The sequence below is a fragment of the Oncorhynchus gorbuscha genome, linkage group LG15 (assembly GCF_021184085.1).
Source record: "Oncorhynchus gorbuscha isolate QuinsamMale2020 ecotype Even-year linkage group LG15, OgorEven_v1.0, whole genome shotgun sequence".
Classification (NCBI taxonomy): Eukaryota; Metazoa; Chordata; class Actinopteri; order Salmoniformes; family Salmonidae; genus Oncorhynchus; species Oncorhynchus gorbuscha.
The window spans coordinates 59,031,800-59,052,063 of record NC_060187.1 but is presented as its reverse complement, the minus strand read 5'-3'; the positions used below and the strand labels follow the sequence as shown (position 1 = coordinate 59,052,063).

Below are 20,264 nucleotides of genomic sequence, written 5' to 3'. Positions count from 1 at the left end.
ATTATCCTGACCACAGGCTTTCAGTGCTGGGGGTAAATCCAATAGACATGCTGCAGGTGGTTAGTTACAGCGCTTACAGCTCACTTGACAAAATCCATTAAGCTGGAATTGTGTTGCTATGGATTTGTAGAATTTTGCCAAAATTGTATTTTTGGGGTAATTTCTGATGTAATGTTGAGTGGATGGCTAATGCTATTCGCTAACAGGCTAGTCGCTTACGGGCTATAGCTAGCCTGCTCGCTAATCACCTCCGGTCTCAAATGAAAGTTGGAGGAATTAACCAGACTGGGCATCACATTTCACTGAGTGATGCCAGGGGGTCATTTAGACTAGCTTGACCTGCTGTTGCACCACCACCACGTTTGTTTCCACAATGCCACTACTTGTCCTACCCCAAGTGCTGGCTAATGCAAACACTAAGAAATGTGTTTGGGGGGTTTTGTGAACATAATCTTAGTTTCTCTATGCCCATTTTATTCTTTGCCCAGTAATCTATTGACTGTGGTCATGGTCTATTTAACAGTAGCGTGAAGTGGCAGAGCTGAACCAAAATAGTTCTACTGACTGATTACCACAGTAACGCCAAAGTAGAAGACTGGTTTTGGTTTCCCAGATCAGATAGTCCGATCAAGGAGCTCATTTTAATGACAATCTAATTGAACTGCGGGATCTCTCAATAGACAACAGATCTCAGATCAGCTTTTGTAACGTAAAACATATTGGTAACACTTTACTTAAAGCCTACAGGTATAATGCTTTATAATCTGTCATAAGCATTTGTAGTGTCTTATGATAAGGCGTATAATGTTGTGTCTCTGTTAGAAGCATTTGAGCACCAATAAGTCAACAAACCTCTGAGACAGCACATTCTCAAACAAGTTCTGTCACTTCCTCTCCTTCAGGTTGCCTTTCTGCTCAGTCATGCAAGCTTACCTCTGTATTTAATCTTACCCTGGGGGTAGGAGGAAGAGGAAAAGGACGATAAACACTCTGCAGCTCTTAATTAGCTAAGTTAAATGGCAAGTCATGTGTTTGGGAGCACTACCTCCGTAATGTCCGCCTTAATTAAACTTTGTCACATCTCAGACTCGGGTCTGACAGCTCATGGCACTTGGCCACCGGTGGTCCCTTGCCCCCTGGGAGGTTTTCAGTGTCCCTGTGTTTTCAAGAGATCTTTAAAAGACCAGGGATTTTACTCTTCACTGTCACTGTCAGGGGGCTCTGCTGTTTCAGTTCAGCCAGCCACATACACACGCATGTCGCACACACGCGCACACACACAGCTCCCCCAAACCCCTCTCCATGGCACTTTGTTGCTATGGAGACTTGGTTTTTACTGTAACACTTTCTTGTGGATTTCCCATGGACATAAATACAGTGCCTTCGGAAAGTATTTACACCCCTTGACTTTTTCCACATTTAGTTGTGTCAGATTTTGTGTCACTTGCCTACACACAATGCCCTATAATGTCAAAGAAGAATTATGTTTTTTGAAATGTTTACAAATTAATATCTGTATGGTCCCTCATTCAAGCAGTGATTTTCAAACACAGATTCAACCACAAAGACCAGGGAGTTTTTTGAATGCCTCGCAAAGAAGGGCACCTATTGGTAGATGGGTAAAAATAAAAAAGCAGACACTGAATATTCATTTGAGCAAGTTATTGATTACAATTTGGATGGTGCATCAATACACCCAGTCACTGCAAAGATCTACATTCTACACACCGCAAAGGCGTCATTCCTAACTCAGTTGCCAGAGAGGAAGGAAACATCTCAGGAATTTCACCATGAGGCCAATGGTGACGTTAAAACAGTTATAGAGTTTAATAGCTGTGATAGGAAAAACCTGAGGATGGATCAGCAATATTGTAGTTACTCCACAATACTAACTAACCCAATTGACAGAGTGAGATGAAGGAAGCCTGTACACAGGACAATAACCTAAAACACAAGGCCAAATCTACACTGGTTTTGCTTACCAAGAAGACAGTGAATGGCCGTGTTACAGTTTTGACTTAAATCTGCTTGAAAATCTATGGTAAGACTTGAAAATGGTTGTCTAGCAATGATCAACAACCAATTAGACAGAGCTTGAAGAATTCTGAAAAGAATTACACTTCGTTCAAAAGTTTGGGGTCACTTAGAAATGTCCTTGTTTTTGAAAGAAGAGTCCGTTAAAATAACATCAAATTGATCAGAAATACAGTGTAGACATTGTTAATGTTGTAAATGACTATTGTAGCTGGAAACGGCTGATTTTTAATGCAATATCTACGGAGGCCCATTATCAGAAACCATCACTTCTGTGTTCCAATGGCATGTTGTGTTAGCTAATCCAAGTTTATAATTTTAAAAGACTAATTGATCATTAGAAAAACCTTTTACAATAATGTTAGAACTGCTGAAAACTGTTGTTCTCATTAAACAGGTAATAAAACTTGACTTCTTTAGACAAGTTGAGTATCTGGAGCATCAACATTTGTGGGTTCGATTACAGGCTCAAAATGGCCAGAAACAAAGATCTTTCTTCTGAAATTCATCAGTCTATTCTTGTTCTGAGAAATAAAGACTATTCCAAGTGAGAAATTGCCAAGAAACTGAAGATCTCATACAGCACTGTGTACTACTCCCTTCACAGAACAGCACAAACGGGCTCTAACCAGAATAGAAAGAGGAGTGGGAGGCCCCGATGCACAACTGAGCAAGAGGACAAGTACATTAGAGTGTCTAGTTTGAGAAACCGACTCCTCACAAGTCCTCAAATGGCAGCTTCATTAAATAGTCAACAGTGAAGTGGCGACTCCGGGATGCTGGCCTTCTAGGTTCCTCTGTCCAGTGTCTGTGTTATTTTGCCCATCTTATTCTTTTCTTTTTATTGGCCAGTCTGAGATAAAGCTTTTTCTTTTCAACTCTGCCTAGTTGTTGACTGTTGACGTTGAGACTGGTGTTTTGCAGGTACTATTTAATGAAGCTGCCAAGGGATACGAATACTTTCTGAAGGCACTGTATAGCCAGAAAGGCAGGCCCATCTTTGTCCAATGAGAGAAGGTATCTATTTAACGGATACCTATTGGATATGCCCAGACAAAAAATGCATTAAAACTTGGACCCCAGAACCAAATCCTGTGTGCGTTAGCTAGTACTACAATCTGCCATGAGAGCTATGTATAAAACTGCTCCTCTATTCCTTTCAAAAAGGCAAGTAAAAGAGATGAGAGAGAACCGTATTGTTGAGATTTGAGGAGTGTGCGGCTAACAGTCTGGAAACTAAACACGCTGCAGTGTTTCTGGGCCAACTTGATTCTGTTTCGGTCTCTGAGGCTCCTGTGGGGGGACTCATCGTGATGGTCAGGGCCCACACAGACACACACACACACACACACACACACACACACACACACACACACACACACACACACACACACACACACACACACACACACACACACACACACACACACACACACACACACACACACACACACACACACACACACACACACACACACACACACACACACACACACACATAATCAGAGTGGGTCAGAGGATGTAATAGGGAGGCTGCTGTTTTTGTTCCGTATCTGGTGGATTGTTTCAGCCCTGTGATGATATTGTTATAATGTGTTACAATCCCCTGAGGTATGAATCGTGACATGGATGTAGAACAGATGCTCTGTTTATGGAAGGAATGGATGGAAGATGAGGCCCGAAACATTCACACATACAGTAGAATTCAACTTGGCTGGTTAAATGCCGATAAATTGTCATGAAAAGGTAGTAAATGGTGCTTGGCATTTGAGAATTACATTGTAATAATTACAGTATGGTGTTTTCATTCAGGGAGTACAGGTCATACTTATGCAATGAATCATATACAACATGATCATCTAATTACATGAATTATCTTTAAAACATATCATTCAAAACCAATTGGTCAGGGGAAATGTTCCACAAAGAATCTATACCAAACAATCCAAAGGGGTGCAGTAGAATTCCTGTAACAGTAGGACTATGCTTCCCAGGCATGAGTTACGGTGCTCAGAGGAATGCTTGGAGGAATGTTCAGAGGAATCCTCGGAGGAATGCTCAGAGGAATGTTCGGAGGAATGTTCAGATGAATGCTCGGAGGAATGCTCAGATGAATGTTCGGAGAAATGGTCAGATGAATGCTCGGAGGAATGCTCGGAGGAATGCTCGGAGGAATGTTCAGATGAATGCTCGGAGGAATGTTCGGAGGAATGCTCAGAGGAATGAATGCTCAGAGGAATGCTCAGAGGAATGCTCAGAGGAATGCAGATGCCAGAGATGTTACAGTAGGAAAAGATAAATCAACACTCCTCTCCCTTTTTCCACTAATGTAACACAGATACACACGCCTTTTTCCAGTCAGCACCATCAGGGACTTTGAACATGTACAATAACTTGCAAGACAGCTCTGCCTGACGATCGACGAGGACCTCTATAGAAACAGATGTACAATGTTTTTGTCTCGAGGTTGGACAAAGACCATCTCTACCTTCCAAACATGATTGTTTATGTGGTATGCATTTCCTCATAAGTCAATAACGGCTAAATTGAATGCTGGACGAACATAATCCCTGTTTATAGCCATATTCTGTCTAGGATTAAGTGCGTTACTTAACTAAATGCAATTACATGTTCACTCATGAATCCTCACCAGGACACAGTAGCCAAGGTGTGCCATGGTGTGACTAAATATCAGTCCTAATCAGAGTGTTTTCCACATTGCTCATTCACTTCTATTAGATACTAGAGTGGAGTCTATCTGGCTCTGATATAGTTGCCAGATTTGACTGCCAGCTTCCAGTGTTTCATCGCTCTGCCGATGTGGGGCTGGATTGGGGCTTCTCTCTGTGTACAATGACCTGTCACGTTCACATCCTCTCTCTCGCTCTTTCTCTTGTTCTCTCATTCTCACCCTAGACGCAGTGAAGTCAGAGGACAGACAGAAGCTGGCCAAGGAGCGGAGAGAGGAGAAGGCCAAATATCTGGGTAAGCTGAGATGGGGGGTTGAGAGGACGAAACTCTGTAAACAAGGAGAGGATGCCATCTAGTGTTGGGGGGTAAGGGGTGGTGGCAGATTTTGTTTTAGGTTGTGTCGGCATTGGCTTTGTTTTCAGGCCTACAGATGGTGTGCACATGTATCACAGAAACATTTAGAAAACGTTGAATGAACGTCAAACCAACCTAGGCTGTGGCTCAAGCTGAGCACTTCAATGAGAACGAAAAACAAGCCAATGATGATTTAGTATTTGGCTTTCAAGACACAGTTTTCAACGTGCTTGCTCCAAATAAATGTTCATGTGCGTTTTATTAAAACAATAGCCTAGCCAACCCCTTTTTGTTTGAACTCACAAATGCTTTAAAGATCCCCAGCTCTGAACTTTAAGTCAATCTGGTAAAGAATCGTTTTCAATTGATAGTAGCGTATGTCAATGCCCTGCTTCCACTTGCCTTAACACTTCTCTGGCTCTATTTCTTTTGTCAGTCAAGATGGCTGCCTGTCACCTGCTTGAGTTGTTTTGTTTGTCTATTTCACAAGTCACGCTGTCCTTGGCTCTAGTGACACACTGGCTACGTGCACTGCTTTGCATGATTGACAGTTGCTCTTGTCTTCTCTTTCGCCCACCCCACCCCCCCCCCTCCAGACAAGCTCGGCCAGATACAAGGTAAGTCACAACCGATGTGTCCATGGTGGTAGTGGTGGTGGTGGTGGTGGTAGTGGTGAGGATTCTTGTTGTCATGACCTGCAGTTTTGACCTGTTGCCTTTATTGATTTTAACAATTGTGCCTGTTTGTCGCTCAATCACCCTCTCTACAAAAAAATATTTTGAATGAACTTTCTACATGACCATGGAAATGATTGCACCACAGTACCAGGCTGCCATTGTGAGAGTACTAATGAGTTTATCAGCCAAATTGCCAGGGTTAGAGGATCCAAGCCTGTTCTATTCATTCTATTTCTATGTGTGCCGCTGCTGCAGGGAGGGGGGCGTTGCCTAGCCAACCGACGACTCATTTGCTACCACAAGACCTTGCTTGTTTCAACAAAGAGCAACACAGTTTCATCACGTTGTAAAGAGTCCATGTTACCGCATAAAGGGACTCAACTGCATGAGTATATGGTAATTGTACCAGCCCCACATTGTGTGTGTGCACCTTGTTTTCATAGGACGTCAGCCCAGTGTCTACTTCCATCACATGTTTTCCTTCCATGTTGAGTAAATGATACAAAGTATATTGAACGCAGGTGTGGTAGCATTATAGCATCCCATCATGTATAAAAATGCTGGGCAGGCCATTATTTTTGCCATCATTCTGACTACCATGGCTATGCCCCCCCCCCCCATACGATTACAGTGCCCCTATCCAGAGGGCACGAGTGGTCACTAAATGGTTCGATGAGCATGAAAACAATGTAAAACATATGCCATGGCCGTATCAGTCACCAGATCTCAACCTAATTGAACACTTATGGGATGTTATGTAACGGCTGGCTGAGAAAGTGTTTTCCACCACCATCAACAAAACACCAAGTTATGGAATTTCTCGTGGAAGAATGGTGTCGCATCCCTCCGAAATAGTTTCAGACACTTGTAGAAACTATGCCGAGGTGCATTGAAGCTGTTCTGGCTCGCGATGGCCCAACACCCTATTAAAACACTTTATGTTGGTGTTTCCTTTATTTCATCAGTTACCTGTATAATCATATAATATATCATTTATTACCACTAAATGCAGTTATTTTGCCATTTTATACAGGAATTATAAAGAGAGGATAGGAATCAAAAGTCACATCACCCTTGCTGAATGGCAAATGTGTTTATACTTAATCTCGGGAACCCAGATCCAATTTTCACATTCCCTGGCGAGCTACTTCATTTGTAAACATGTATGTCAACAGTCTGTCATGAGAGACTAGTTTTTACTATAAAGGTCATGTTCGTTGTCCCATATGTTCCATTGTCACAATTGGAGTACAAAGCTGGGAGCTGCTTAAGTAAAGAACCTCATAGAAGTAATACATATGCCTTCTGGTAAATTCAGCCTTCATCGTCATAGTAAAGTGCAGTAAATCTGGGATAAATACGTTATACCATCATGGATCAGTGTAATTGTCATTCCACTGTGGCAGGAGTCCAGACAGAGGGTTTCTCCTGGATCTAATCCCTTCATTCACTGAGATGCCATCTATATTTGTGTTCGCAATCCCAGTTATGAAGGAAAACCCGGGCTAAGAAGGCCAGTCTTTTGAAGTATCAAAAGCTGGAGCGTACTGTGTCTTCTTCAAATGTAGGCTATATTGTTAAATAGTTTTCCTTCTTTTTTCTCTCCCTCAAACGAGATCGGATTTTCTCCCTGTATGTTTTAGTATTTTGATAGGCCTCTGCTGAGTATTGCATGAAATGTCCTCTTTGGCCCAAGAAGACTTGTTTGGCCCTATGACCATATGAGTTGTCCGTTCTTGGCTCTCTGTAGAGTGTACTGCATACTTAATGTGGACAGGGAGGGAACATGACTCAGTTAATGTTTATTTAATGTCTCTAGTCGCTGCCTAGCAGACCAAGATGTTGAGTGTCAACGAAGGGAAACATTAGGGGAGATGAAGGGAAGGAGGACCATATTTAAGTCACATCCACAAGGGGAATGTAGAGCTGTTGATCTCTTCAATATGCACACACACACACACACACACTTTTTAATTGGCTCAACTGGCACTACGCCATCCTATTCAAACGACGACAGATGTCAAAACTGAAATCAGATCACTGGGGACATTATTAAATGACTTAAGATCAGTTATTAACTGAAAGTATGTGTTTATTTCACAAAATAATTGTTTATTTGACACCAGCATTATAAAAGTTCCCTATAGCATGATCTTTTTCCTACTCCTCAATGCTATGCATGTTCTAAATTAGCATGGCCACTGTGCTGCTCCCTGCCAATATGCCAAGATCTCCTGTGTGCCTTGTCAGTGTGCCTTTGAGTCAGTGGAGGCGAGAGCTGTATAATTCTCCATCCATAGACAGCCCTTACATGTAGCCTCTGTGGACACTGGAAGCCTTGCTTCTTCTTCCTCCTCCCTCCTCCCTCCTCCCTTCTCCCACAATCCCTCCTTCTCACTCCCCATACTTCAGATTTCCACAAGGTTGAAACCCGAGACAGTCTGCATGCAATTACCTCTACTGCTAGACCTCAAATATGCCCTTGCCTTACTGGATTCAAAGTACTGTTATTAAAAGTAATTACGTTGAACCGAAATGCACACTGACTGTAGCAGATAAGACGTAGGAGCTCATTTTGTTAGTGCTGGGGCCCTCTGGCCTGCTGTGGCATGTTGTAATGGTGCCTTTTGTTTCCTGGTGCTTCTTGAGCCTACTTCTCTCAAATAAAAGCACAGCTGTCCACCTTGCGATAAATCTGAGCGTTTGCCTCCGATGTTACCCCAGTTTCCCCTAACGTAATCTGATAACCACCCGTCGTTTTTGTTGCAGCAAGTACCCCCAAAAGATATAGTGGCTTATGTGCAAAGAGAGAGAAGCACTCTGTGTCCCAAATGGTACCCTGTTGCCTATTTAGTGCCCTATTTCCCTATAGGGCATTGGTCATAAAGTAGTGCACTAAGTAGGGAATAAGATGCCATTTAAGATGCAGGAGCAGTCATAGAGGTGGTGGCATAATACCACCTTGTACACCCTCTTTGAATGGCTCAGGGGGGTGGGGACGCTTACCATATCAAAGCGTGCAGTTTATTGAAACCGGCGCATGATGCGATTAACGTGGTAAAGTGTCAGTCCAGGGGTATCAGTTGAACCTTGCATAATGCTGCCTCTGTGTCGCTCTGTGCAAAGTGAAGTAATTCAAGTTATATCTGAGAGAAAGTGGAATTTCCCTGTTGAAAAGAAACACTGCTTCACACACCCGCACTTTAGAGGGATTTGAGATTTTAAAGCCCAGTCAAGATCAGAGTGAAGAGACATTTGTTAAAATGTTGGTCAACATCTAACAATGCAACAGGGCTCTGCCTATCAGCTGCAAGGGTATTGTATTCAAAGAGGATTCTCTGATAAGTGGACAGGTAGAATGAGAGGGCTCCCCCCACATGGCTTTCACTTGTCTGGTCATTTCCAATCAGTGATTGTCTCAAGGAAGGGAGAAATGAAGGATGCACTTTTGAAACATTTGAACAGAGCCTCATAGAGAGAGAGGGAGAGTTCTCTCTTGCTCCCAATGTTGTTATCTTGCCTCTCTAACCCTCCTGATGTGGTTTTCCCGTAGCGGCGAAAAAGTCCCAATGGCTGGAGAAAGAGGAAAAGGCCCGGCAGCTGAGGGAGACCCAGCTGGATGAGCGGCGCAGGAAGCTGGAGGAGCAGAGGATCAAGACAGAGAAACGTCGCACTGCCCTGGAGGAGAGGCAGAAACAAAAACTAGAGAAGAACAAGGTGGGTTGTGAGGGAGAAGGGTGAAGTACCCCTAGACGCTAATCTTAGGTCAGTTTAGCATTTTCTTAACTAATGACAAAGGTTAGTATTTGCGGAGGGGCAGCTGATCCTAGATCTGTACCTAAGGGAAACTTCACCCCAGAACGGGTGGTAGCACTCCTCATATTACTCGCCAATGTCCAATCTCTAGACAACAAGGTGTACGAAATTAGGGAACGAGTTACCTTCCAGAGAGACTTCAGAGATTGTAACATTCTCTGTTTCCTGGAAACATGGCTCACTTGGGATAGGTTGTCAGAGTCGGTACAGGAACCCGGTTTCTTCATGCATCGCGCCGACAGAAACAAACATCTCTCTGGCAAAAAGGGCGGGAGTGCCTTATGCCTTATGATTAACAACTCACGGTGTAATCATAACAACATACAGGAACTCAAGTCCTTTTGTTCACCTGACCTAGAATGCCTTACAATCAAATGCATTATCTCCCAAGAGAATTCTCTTTGATTATAGTCACAACAGTGTATATCCCCCCAAGCAGATACCTCATCAGCCCTGAAAGAACTTCACTGGACTCTTTGTAAACTGGAAACCATATATCCTGAGGCTGCATTTATTGTAGCTGGATATTTTAACAAAGCTAATCTGAGAACAGGGCTTCCTAAATTCCATCAACATATCGAATGCGTGACACGAGCTGGTATCATTCTGGATCATTGCTACTCTAACTTCTGCGATGCAAACAAAGCCCTCCTTCGCCCTCCCTTCGGCAAATCTGACCACGACTCCAGTTTGTTGCTCCCATCCTATAGGCAGAAACTAAAACAGAAAACCCCTGTGCTCAGGTCTATCCAACGCTGGTCTGACCAATCGAATTCCACGCTTCAAGATTGCTTCGATCACGTGGACTGGGATATGTAGCCTCAGACAATAACATTGACATATATGCTGACTCTGTGAGCGAGTTTATTAGCAAGTGCATCAGAGATATTGTACCTACTGTGACTATTAAAACCTTCCCTAACCAGAAACCATGGATTGACGGCAGCATTCGCGCAAAACTGAAAGCGTGACTGCACTGTCAGAACTAGAAGCACAAGCATTTCGCTACACTCGCATTAACTTCTGCTAACCATGTGTAACTGACCAAGAAAATGTCATTTGATTCTATTAACCTGTCTCCCATTTCTATTTCCACACTGTCTTAATGAAGGTCAGAAAATACTAGTGCTAACCTAGTATTTCTCCATGTTTGGCATGAAGGAGCGGTATGAGGCTGCCCTCCAGCGGTCCACTAAGAAGACCTGGGCTGAGATCCGTCAGCAGAGATTGTCCTGGGCCGGAGGCCTCAGCCAGAACTCCAGCCAGAGAGAAAGTGAGTACCTACCGCTGAAACAGGAACCCAGAATCAGAGCCCACTGACCCAGACACTGCCAAAGCCTCTCCTTCCTTCAAAGACAACTGCCTCATCTATACACATTTGACACTATCTTGCCGAGCCAAACGACTGTTTTGGCTTGGATCATTTCTTTTCACATGGTCCTTCCCAGCAACAGTTCCAGCAACTTTGGTGGATGTGTTACCAGGCCAGTGCTCGTTTTGGCTTCAGTAGTGGGAAAAGGCTACTACTGTGCAGACATTCACATTCTACATATTTTCACAATCTTACGGTTGTTTTGCACTTAAGTAAACCATAAATTAGGTCACTCACTTTACAGTATATAGTCAAGTAGTAACAGTCAAACTTGAATTCCAGTCCACCTTCAACCCTATTAAGCAGAGGTGGTTCTCCATGATTCAGTCTGGCATCTATCAGCCTACACTGCTGAACGGCTCCTCTCAACCTCATCACAGATACATAGTTATCTCGAATTAAATCACACACACACACACACACACACACACACACACACACACACACACACACACACACACACACACACACACACACACACACACACACACACACACACACACACACACACACACACACACACACACACACACACACACACACACACACACACGCGACAGGTGGGTTGATATCCCTATCTGCTCTTGCTGGGATGTGCTACATTACAGTAGTCTAATTTCCCTGCAGAGGGAGGGAACATTGGCTTCATTTAGTGAGGAAATAGATGGGTAATGTCATGGTTGAGGTGAATATGAGATGTCCAAGCATGGTTGAGGTGTATATGAGATGTCCAGGCATGGTTGAGGTGAATATGTGTGGTGTTGTGGGCTGTGATGGTGTTAGATATGTAGTGGTGCCCTGCGAGACACAAACAATTCTGACCAATGTTTTCCGGTCTGCGTTTTGTCCGACATACTCAACAGTCGTCCCCTTATTTTCTTTCCCCCTGTTTTTGTACGGTCTCTGGTGATTCTACAGTGTACAATTTTTTGAAAGGATTTTATATTATTCATATTTTATTGAAAGGAATGAAGGGGAGACAGATAGAATGAATATAAGTAGTGTGAGGAAGAGTCCTGAGTTTGACTGGGATTCGAACCCACGCAAGCAGGGTTATGGCCTTACCCGCACAACCAACCTCAGGCACATAGTGTAGGCTACTGCTTGACTGCTTGGTTGTTTAATTCAGGGTCATTAGCTGTTCTCTACCTTTGCAAGTCTAAATCTCAGGGGGTCTCATATACAGTACATTATCTTAAGTCATGGAATCACTAATAGCTTGGTCCCAGATCTGTTTATGCGTCTATGGTCACAATGACCATAGACGTTGGCAAGACAGCCAAACTGATCTGGGACCAGACTACGTCCCTTATGAGCCATGAGTAATGGCAAATGTTGTCTGCCAAATCAACCTGCCGCCCAGCCTCCTCTTTCAGACCCAGTGCTTTCTGAGACTGAAAGGTAGAAAAAAGAAGAAGGAAAAGAAAGACTGAACGGTAACAAGCATAAAACAAACAGGATACAGTGGACTACTGAGAATCCATCTGGTGGCATTTAATAAAGGGCACAATGTTCACATGATACGTCTCCATTAGAGGGTCTGGAGGGGAATGGCGTTTAATCAGTGGGTTGTCTCAGTAGTTCACTCCACTGGTTGTCAGTTGTGTTACATTTGTGTCAGCTGTGTTGACTGACATTGGTATTAGTTTGTGTAGTACAGCAGGTTGTGGTAACAAAAACACTGTTACTACTTTTGTGTACAGCAGGCTCAGGTTGGGACAAAGACGGGACGTATACTCTTTTGCAGTCCCATTCTAATCATATCAATGCAGGTTAGACATACAGTACCAGTCAAACGTTTGGACACACCTACTCATTCAATCGTTTTTCTTTATTTTTGACTATTTTCTACATTGTAGAATAATCGTGAAGACATCAACACTATGAAATAACACATATGGAATCATGTAGTAACCAAAAAAGTGTTAAACAAATCAAAATACATTGTATGTAGACACCCATTGCCTTGATCACAGCTTTGCACACTCTTGGCATTCTCCTAACCAGCTTCATGAGGTAGTGTTAAAAGTGAATTTGTGGAATTTCTTTCCTTCTTAATGCGTTTGAGCCAATCAGTTGTGTTGTGACAAGGTAGGGGTGGTATTCAGAATATACTACTATTAGGGGGTAAAATACCAAGTCCATATTATGGCAAGAACATAAAAAAACATCATCAATCACTATGATGAAACTGGCTCTCATGAGAACCGCCACAGGAAAGGGACACCCAAGGTTACCTCTGCTGCAGAGGATTAAGTTCATTAGAGTTACCAGCCTCAGAAATTGCAGCCCAAATGCTTCACAGAGTTCAAGTAACAGACATATCTCAACATCAACTGTTCAGAGGGGACTGCGTGAATCAAGCTTTCATGGTCGAATTGCTGCAAAGAAACCACTACTCTCCACTGGCTTCCAGTTGAAGCTCGCATCTGCTACAAGACCATGGTGCTTGCCTACGGAGCTGTGAGGGGAACGGCACCTCAGTACCTCCAGGCTCTGATCAGGCCCTACACCCAAACAAGGGCACTGCGTTCATTCACCTCTGGCCTGCTCGCCTCCCTACCACTGAGGAAGTACAGTTCCCGCTCAGCCCAGTCAAAACTGTTCGCTGCTCTGGCCCCCCCAATGGTGGAACAAACTCCCTCACGACGCCAGGACAGCGGAGTCAATCACCACCTTCCGGAGACACCTGAAACCCCACCTCTTTAAGGAATACCTAGGATAGGATAAGTAATCCTTCTCACCCCCCCCCCCTTAAGATTTAGATGCACTATTGTAAAGTGACTGTTCCACTGGATGTCATAAGGTGAATGCACCAATTTGTAAGTCGCTCTGGATAAGATGTAAATGTAAAGGACACCAATGAGAAGAAGAGACTTGCTTGGGCCAAGAAACATGAGCAATGGACATTAGACCGGTGGAAATATGTCCTTTGGTCTGATGAGTCCAAATTTGAGCTTTTTGGTTCCAACTTCCGTGTCTTTGTGAAACGCAGAGTAGGTGAACGGATGACTGTGGTGGCTTTTTATTTATTATCAAGTGAGGAGAGACAAACTTATCACACAAGTCAGAGTTGTACTTAAACTAAATATTTATTCACTTATTAATAAGGAAAGCATGTCACACCACACACATAAGTGAATGACACAACACTCTTGACTGTTGTGTTGAGAGCCCTGTCACAAAGAATACAAATATCTTTTATATGGCAAAGATACACCCAGTTTACATGACAAATAACAGATGTGTGGAATGGGTCACAAGGTTAGGATTTCGTATGAAAGAAAATAATAATTCACAGCAGCCAGTATCTGCTGTAGAGAAGTCTCTCATTGTGTGGAAACAGGGTCTGGCCCCCAAAACAAGGTTCCCCTCATCATTATTCATACCCAAGCCATCTCTACCCTGGTACCTCCCTGTACACAAACACCAACTCATGCTATGGAATGCGGTCTTTAGGTTTTTAATCACCAAAGGCATCGTAAATCCACTGTCAGCATTAAGCCCCAGAGGCCCAACTCAGAAGACCACGCACAGATGAGAGTGTTTTAAGAACCCTATTCTATTCCATAAAACAACCATTTGATGCAATAATAGTATTATAATATAATCTTGTAATTTTGCTTCACAATGATCTCCGCATGTGTGGTTCCCACCGTGAAGCATGGAGGAGAAGGTGTAATGGTGTGGGGGTGCTTTGCTGGTGACACTGTCTGTGATATGTTTAGTATTCAAGGCACACTTAACCAGCATGGCTACCACAGCATTCTGCAGCGATACCCCATCCCATCTGGTTTGCGCTTAGTGGGACTACCATTTGTTTTTCAACAGGACAATGACCCAACACACCTCCAGGCTAAGGGATATTTGTAAGGGATATTTGACCAAGAAGGAGAGTGATAGAGTGCTGCATCAGATGAACTGGCCTCCACAATCACCTGACCTCAACCCAATTGAGATGGTTAGGGATGAGTTGGACCACAGGGTGAAGGAAAAGCAGCCAACTTGTGCTCAGCATATGTGGAAACTCCTTCAAGACTGTTGGAAAAGCATTCCAGGTGAAGCTGATTGAGAGAATGTCAAGAGTTTGCAAAGCTGTCATCAAGGGTGGCTACTTTGAAGAGCATCAAATATAAAATATATTTTGATTTGTTTAACACTTTTTTGCTTTCTACACGATTCCATATGTGTTCTTTCATGGTTTTGAAGTCTTCACTATTATTCTACAGTGTAGAAAATAGTAAAAATAAAAAAAGCCCTTCAATGAGTAGGTGTGTCCAAACTTTTGACTTCTACTGTTAAGTGTATCTATTTTGAACATCAAGATCTAACTGAATGATGCATGACCCACTAGACTCAACACAATATTGATTTGAATATATTTGCTCCGCGTGTAGAAAAAGCCCCCCTAACTGTGTTATTTCCCTCTACCATCAATTGTCTGTTTTCAGATTGTATTCGATTTTTGGTGGAGGCTCCTCAAAGTATACTTTGACATGACAGTTTGAATTTCAGTTCTGTTTCCCGGTATCTCCATGTCAAAGGAATGTAAAATAACACTGTCAGATGAGAAAAGTTCAATACAGATGTTTTATTATTTTGTTTCTTTTTGAATCAGAAATAGTTGCCCTCTGGAAATACACCATTTTGGTATTTGGATGTTTGCTGTATGTATGTACGCATGTGTGGGGGGGGGGGGGGGGGATAGATATCACCGTGACACATCCTGGAGGTCTCCCTCCCCTGTGTGAAACAGTGTGACCCACCATCTCTGTGGACTACTCTCTTGGCTTCACAGGCAGATGCTCCATGTCGACGGTCAACCTGCCCAAACACGTGGACTCGGTTATAAACAAGAGACTCTCCAAGTCCTCCGCCACCCTTTGGAATTCCCCCAACAGAAGTAAGACACGTCAGGCCCTCTTTTCCGGGAACGCCCCCTTTTCATATCCGTTTTCTCACATTTTATTTTTCTCCCCATTTTATTTTTCTCCCCACCGCTGTCTCCAATCCAATCGCCTGTCTGTGTTCGATGGTTGATTACCGTATCATTTTCACCTTCCAAATTCAAATCCACCGTAGTTTTTATTCTTCTGTGGTTCATGGGTTATGCTTTTTCTCCCTCCCTCTGCATTTTGTTCAGTCCCTGCATTTATATACTTCATACTTTGGTGTGAATATATGGGTTCATTTACACTGTCTTCATATTTTATGTCCCACGTTGTTTTGGTGTCCTCTTGGGTTATTCATTTGCCGGTGATGGTCATTTCGTGCTCTTTGGTTTGTGTGTCAGTAGATGTTTTTTCACTCGTTGGAAAGTCTTGGTCAATGTTTTGAATGGCGATGATGATGTCTTGGTGATGGTGATGATGATGATGATGATGATGAATGGGTTATCAGGCCTATGCTAACCTGAAATAACTACACTGTACTATGCTGAATCTAGTAACTCATATTCAGAGTTACTCACACAAGTCAGAGGTGTTTTAGTGCACCTAGAACACCACTGCAGGTACAGAGTTATTTCATAAGTACATGTCTAGGTAGGTTGCAGTGCGCCAGTGTAAACACATAGGAACTTTAGTGTTTAAAAGTTTTAAAAGTCAGCCACTAAGGGATGAGTCAGCATTTTGAGAGATAATGCATTCTGAAAACTCCACAGGAACACCTGTGATGCTTGAAAATAGATTAAGGGTCTCCGGTGAAAGCGTAAACCCTCTCCCTCTTTTCCTCTATTTCTCTCCCTGTCTCCTCTCTCTTACCTACCCTATCTTTCACTCTCGTCTCTCTCTTCTTCCTCCCTCGTCTCTACTCCTCATCTTTCTCGTCTACCCCCTGTTCTTTTGTTTCACTCGTTTTTCTATCAAAAGCTCACTCTCCTCTCTTATTTCAGTCCCTCTCTCTCTCTCGCTCTCTCTCTCAGACGTTCTCTCTCTCTCTCTTTCCCTCACTGCTGGATAACCTTATTATCCTTCAGGGCAGGTTTAATAGGGAAGTGGGACGTGTACCACGAACGACCCCGAGCAAACCTCTGCAGTGGACTTCTTTCATCTCTCTCCTCCCTCGTTTTCAATGTCAATGTTCTGAACAGCTGCCTCCATAGCCAGAGGTGTTTTTCTAAATAAAGGATGTTGCTAACTCTGGCAGGGCTTGCTTTATACTGCTCTGGCATATACAGTGGGGAGAACAAGTATTTGATACACTGCCGATTTTGAAGGTTTTCCTACTTTACAAATCATGTAGAGGTCTGTCATTTTTATCATAGGTACACTTCAACTGTGAGAGGCGGAATCTAAAACAAAAATCCAGAAAATCACATTGTATGATTTTTAAGGAATTCATTTGCATTTTATTGCATGACATAAGTATTTGATACATCAGAAAAGCAGAACTTAATATTTGGTACAGAAACCTTTGTTTGCAATGACAGAGATCATACGTTTCCTGTAGTTCTTGACTAGGTTTGCACACACTGCAGCAGGGATTTTGGCCCACTCCTCCATACAGACCTTCTCCAGATCCTTCAGGTTTCGGGGCTGTCGCTGGGCAATACGAACTTTCAGCTCCCTCCAAAGATGTTCTATTGGGTTCAGGTCTGGAGACCTCCAGGATCTTGAGATGCTTCTTACGGAGCCACTCCTTAGTTACCCTGGCTGTGTGTTTCGGGTCATTGACATGCTGGAAGACCCAGCCACGACCCATCTTCAATGCTCTTACTGAGGGAAGGAGGTTGTTGGCCAAGATCTCGCGATACACGACCCCATCCATCCTCCCCTCAATACGGTGCAGTCGTCCTGTCCGCTTTGCAGAAAAGCATCCCCAAAGAATGATGTTTCCACCTCCATGCTTCACGGTTGGGATGGTGTTCTTGGGGTTGTACTCATCCTTCTTCTTCCTCCAAACACGGTGAGTGGAGTTTAGACCAAAAAGGTCTATTTTTGTCTCATCAGACCACATGATCTTCTCCCATTCCTCCTCTGGATCATCCAGATGGTTATTGGCAAACTTCAGATGGGCCTGGACATGTGCTGGCTTGACCTTGCATGCACTGCAGGATTTTAATCCATGACAGCGTAGTGTGTTACTAATGTTTTCTTTGAGACTGTGGTCCCAGCTCTCTTCAGGTCATTGACCAGGTCCTGCCATGTAGTTATGGGCTGATCCCTCACCTTCCTCATGATCATTGATGCCCAACGAGGTGAGATCTTGCATGGAGCCCCAGACCGAGGGTGATTGAATGTCATCTTGAACTTCTTCCATTTTCTAATAATTGCGCCAACAGTTGTTGCCTTCTCACCAAGCTGCTTGCCTATTGTCCTGTAGCCCATCCCAGCCTTGTGCAGGTCTACAATTTTATCCCTGATGTCCTTACACAGCTTGCTGGTCTTGGCCATTGTGGATAGGTTGGAGTCTGTTTGATTGAGTGTGTGGACAGGTGTCTTTTATACAGGTAACGAGTTCAAACAGGTGCAGTTAATACAGGTAATGAGTGGAGAACAGGAGGGCTTCTTAAAGAAAAACTTACAGGTCTGTGAGAGCTGGAATTCTTACTGGCTAGTAGGTGAACAAATACTTATGTCATGCAATTAAATGCAAATTAATTACTTAAAAATCATACAATGTGATTTTCTGGATTTTTGTTTTAGATTCCGTCTCTCACAGTTGAAGTGTACCTATGATAAAATTACAGACCTCTACATGCTTTGTAAGTTGGAAAACCTGCAAAATCGGCAGTGTATCAAATACTTGTTCTCCCTCCCTCTCATGTTACTATGTGTCTGGGAGTTTTCCCAGTCTAATCTGGAACCCACCATTTCCCCATAGAGCATGTTTACTAGAGACATAAGGGTTTTTGCGGGTGAGATAGTGTTATTTGATCTGTCATTATAATATATAAGGTGGGAAAGCTAACTGAGCAAAGCTTAGCTCATTGTCACTATTTTATATGAAATGAGAATCAAAAGGTACTTTCTGTGATGCTGCGATGTGAATGCGAGAATGGATCATTTACTAAAATTGGTTTGCAATAGTTATCAAACAGTTCGTGGGTATAAGGTGCATTTTAATGCTGTTTGAACACTGACGTCGTCTGACGTAGCGATACAGAAGTGGAGACATTCACAGTGTCTCTAAGAGGCAAAAAGCTGGTTTGCCCCTTGGGCCACCATAGGATTTTGAATATATGCGATAACATTGGTAATGTTTGTCCCCTCCAGCAGCCCGTAGCCTCCAGCTGAGCCCATGGGAGAGCAGCATTGTGGACCGACTGATGACGCCCACCCTGTCCTTTCTGGCCCGTAGTCGCAGCGTCGCCAGCGTGCTCAGCAACGGTAAAGACCGTAAGTAGTTAGCACAGTCACACTGGGATAGATGAGACCTGCTATTAGTGGGTATCTTTGTCATTTAGATCAGCATCTCTCCAACCTATCCTCTTGGCCCCCAGAAGTTCCATGTATTTGATCAATTTGCTCCAGTCAGAGCTAGCATATCTGATTCCACTTGTCAACTAATCATCAAGCCCTTGAATGAGCTTTATGAACTACGATAAGAGGTTTGAGAAACTCTGATGTGGGGTATGTGACGTGATGTGCGGCAATGAATACCTTTGTTTGCTAGGCTCTGCTTGTGTTTTTAGATATGGGTGTCGTATGTATTTCTCCAACCTCCCTTCTCTCTATCTCCCACCTGCTCTCTGTGTGCCTCTCCTTCTCTCCAGAGTCGCCCCTATGCCCTCGTTCGGCCTCGGCCAGCCCGCTGACGCTGTGTGCCCACCGGCCCCACCACCGCTGCTCCGACCGCTGGAGGGTGACGTCCAGCACGCCCGACATCACCCAGCGCCGACGCGACTCCACGCCGGTATGTCAACCACCCCTTTTTCTTTCCTTTCGTGTTTTTTCAATTTCATTGGCAGGATAGGGAGGAGAGTAGATGGCAGAGATGCAAATCGAAGAGGGTCCTAGACAGTGAAGGGCACAGACAGACAGGACTTCGACACCTGTTCAACCAGACCCTACTACCATCCCTTACCGTTTAAATGCAATGCAACACTGTTTGGCACTTTTCAATAAGCTAGAATGTACCGTGTAATTTTGGTGTTTCGAGAGAGATGTTTTGATCATTCATACCTTTCTGATGGTTTGTGTCTTGGCCCTTGTCTCTCTGCAGATAGAGAAGAAAAAGAAAGAGAAGAAGGACAAGGAGCGGGAGAACGAGAAGGAGAAGAGTGCTCTCAGCAAAGACAAGGTGCTGAAGAAGAGACAGTCCTTACCCAGTATGAGACACAAACCGGACCCCAGGTAACCTACCCTCACACAGATCTA

The 20,264-nt window shown here is 43.6% G+C and overlaps 1 protein-coding gene across 9 annotated transcripts in view; it reads left to right on the top strand.

Moving 5' to 3' along the window:
* LOC123997599 (MAP7 domain-containing protein 1-like) overlaps nt 1–20,264 on the top strand; it is a 69,638-nt gene that overhangs the window by 28,884 nt on the left and 20,490 nt on the right. For 2 of the 9 annotated variants that reach the window (XM_046302002.1, XM_046301999.1), the window contains exons 3-10: nt 4,951–5,019; nt 5,676–5,696; nt 9,310–9,473; nt 10,734–10,845; nt 15,743–15,847; nt 19,161–19,283; nt 19,661–19,800; nt 20,110–20,240. In XM_046302002.1, coding sequence (XP_046157958.1) covers nt 4,951–5,019; nt 5,676–5,696; nt 9,310–9,473; nt 10,734–10,845; nt 15,743–15,847; nt 19,161–19,283; nt 19,661–19,800; nt 20,110–20,240 — 865 coding nt within the window. The remainder of the gene's footprint in view (nt 1–4,950; nt 5,020–5,675; nt 5,697–9,309; nt 9,474–10,733; nt 10,846–15,742; nt 15,848–19,160; nt 19,284–19,660; nt 19,801–20,109; nt 20,241–20,264) is intronic. The other 7 variants (XM_046302000.1, XM_046302001.1, XM_046302006.1 and 4 more) reach the window with 7 other exon arrangements.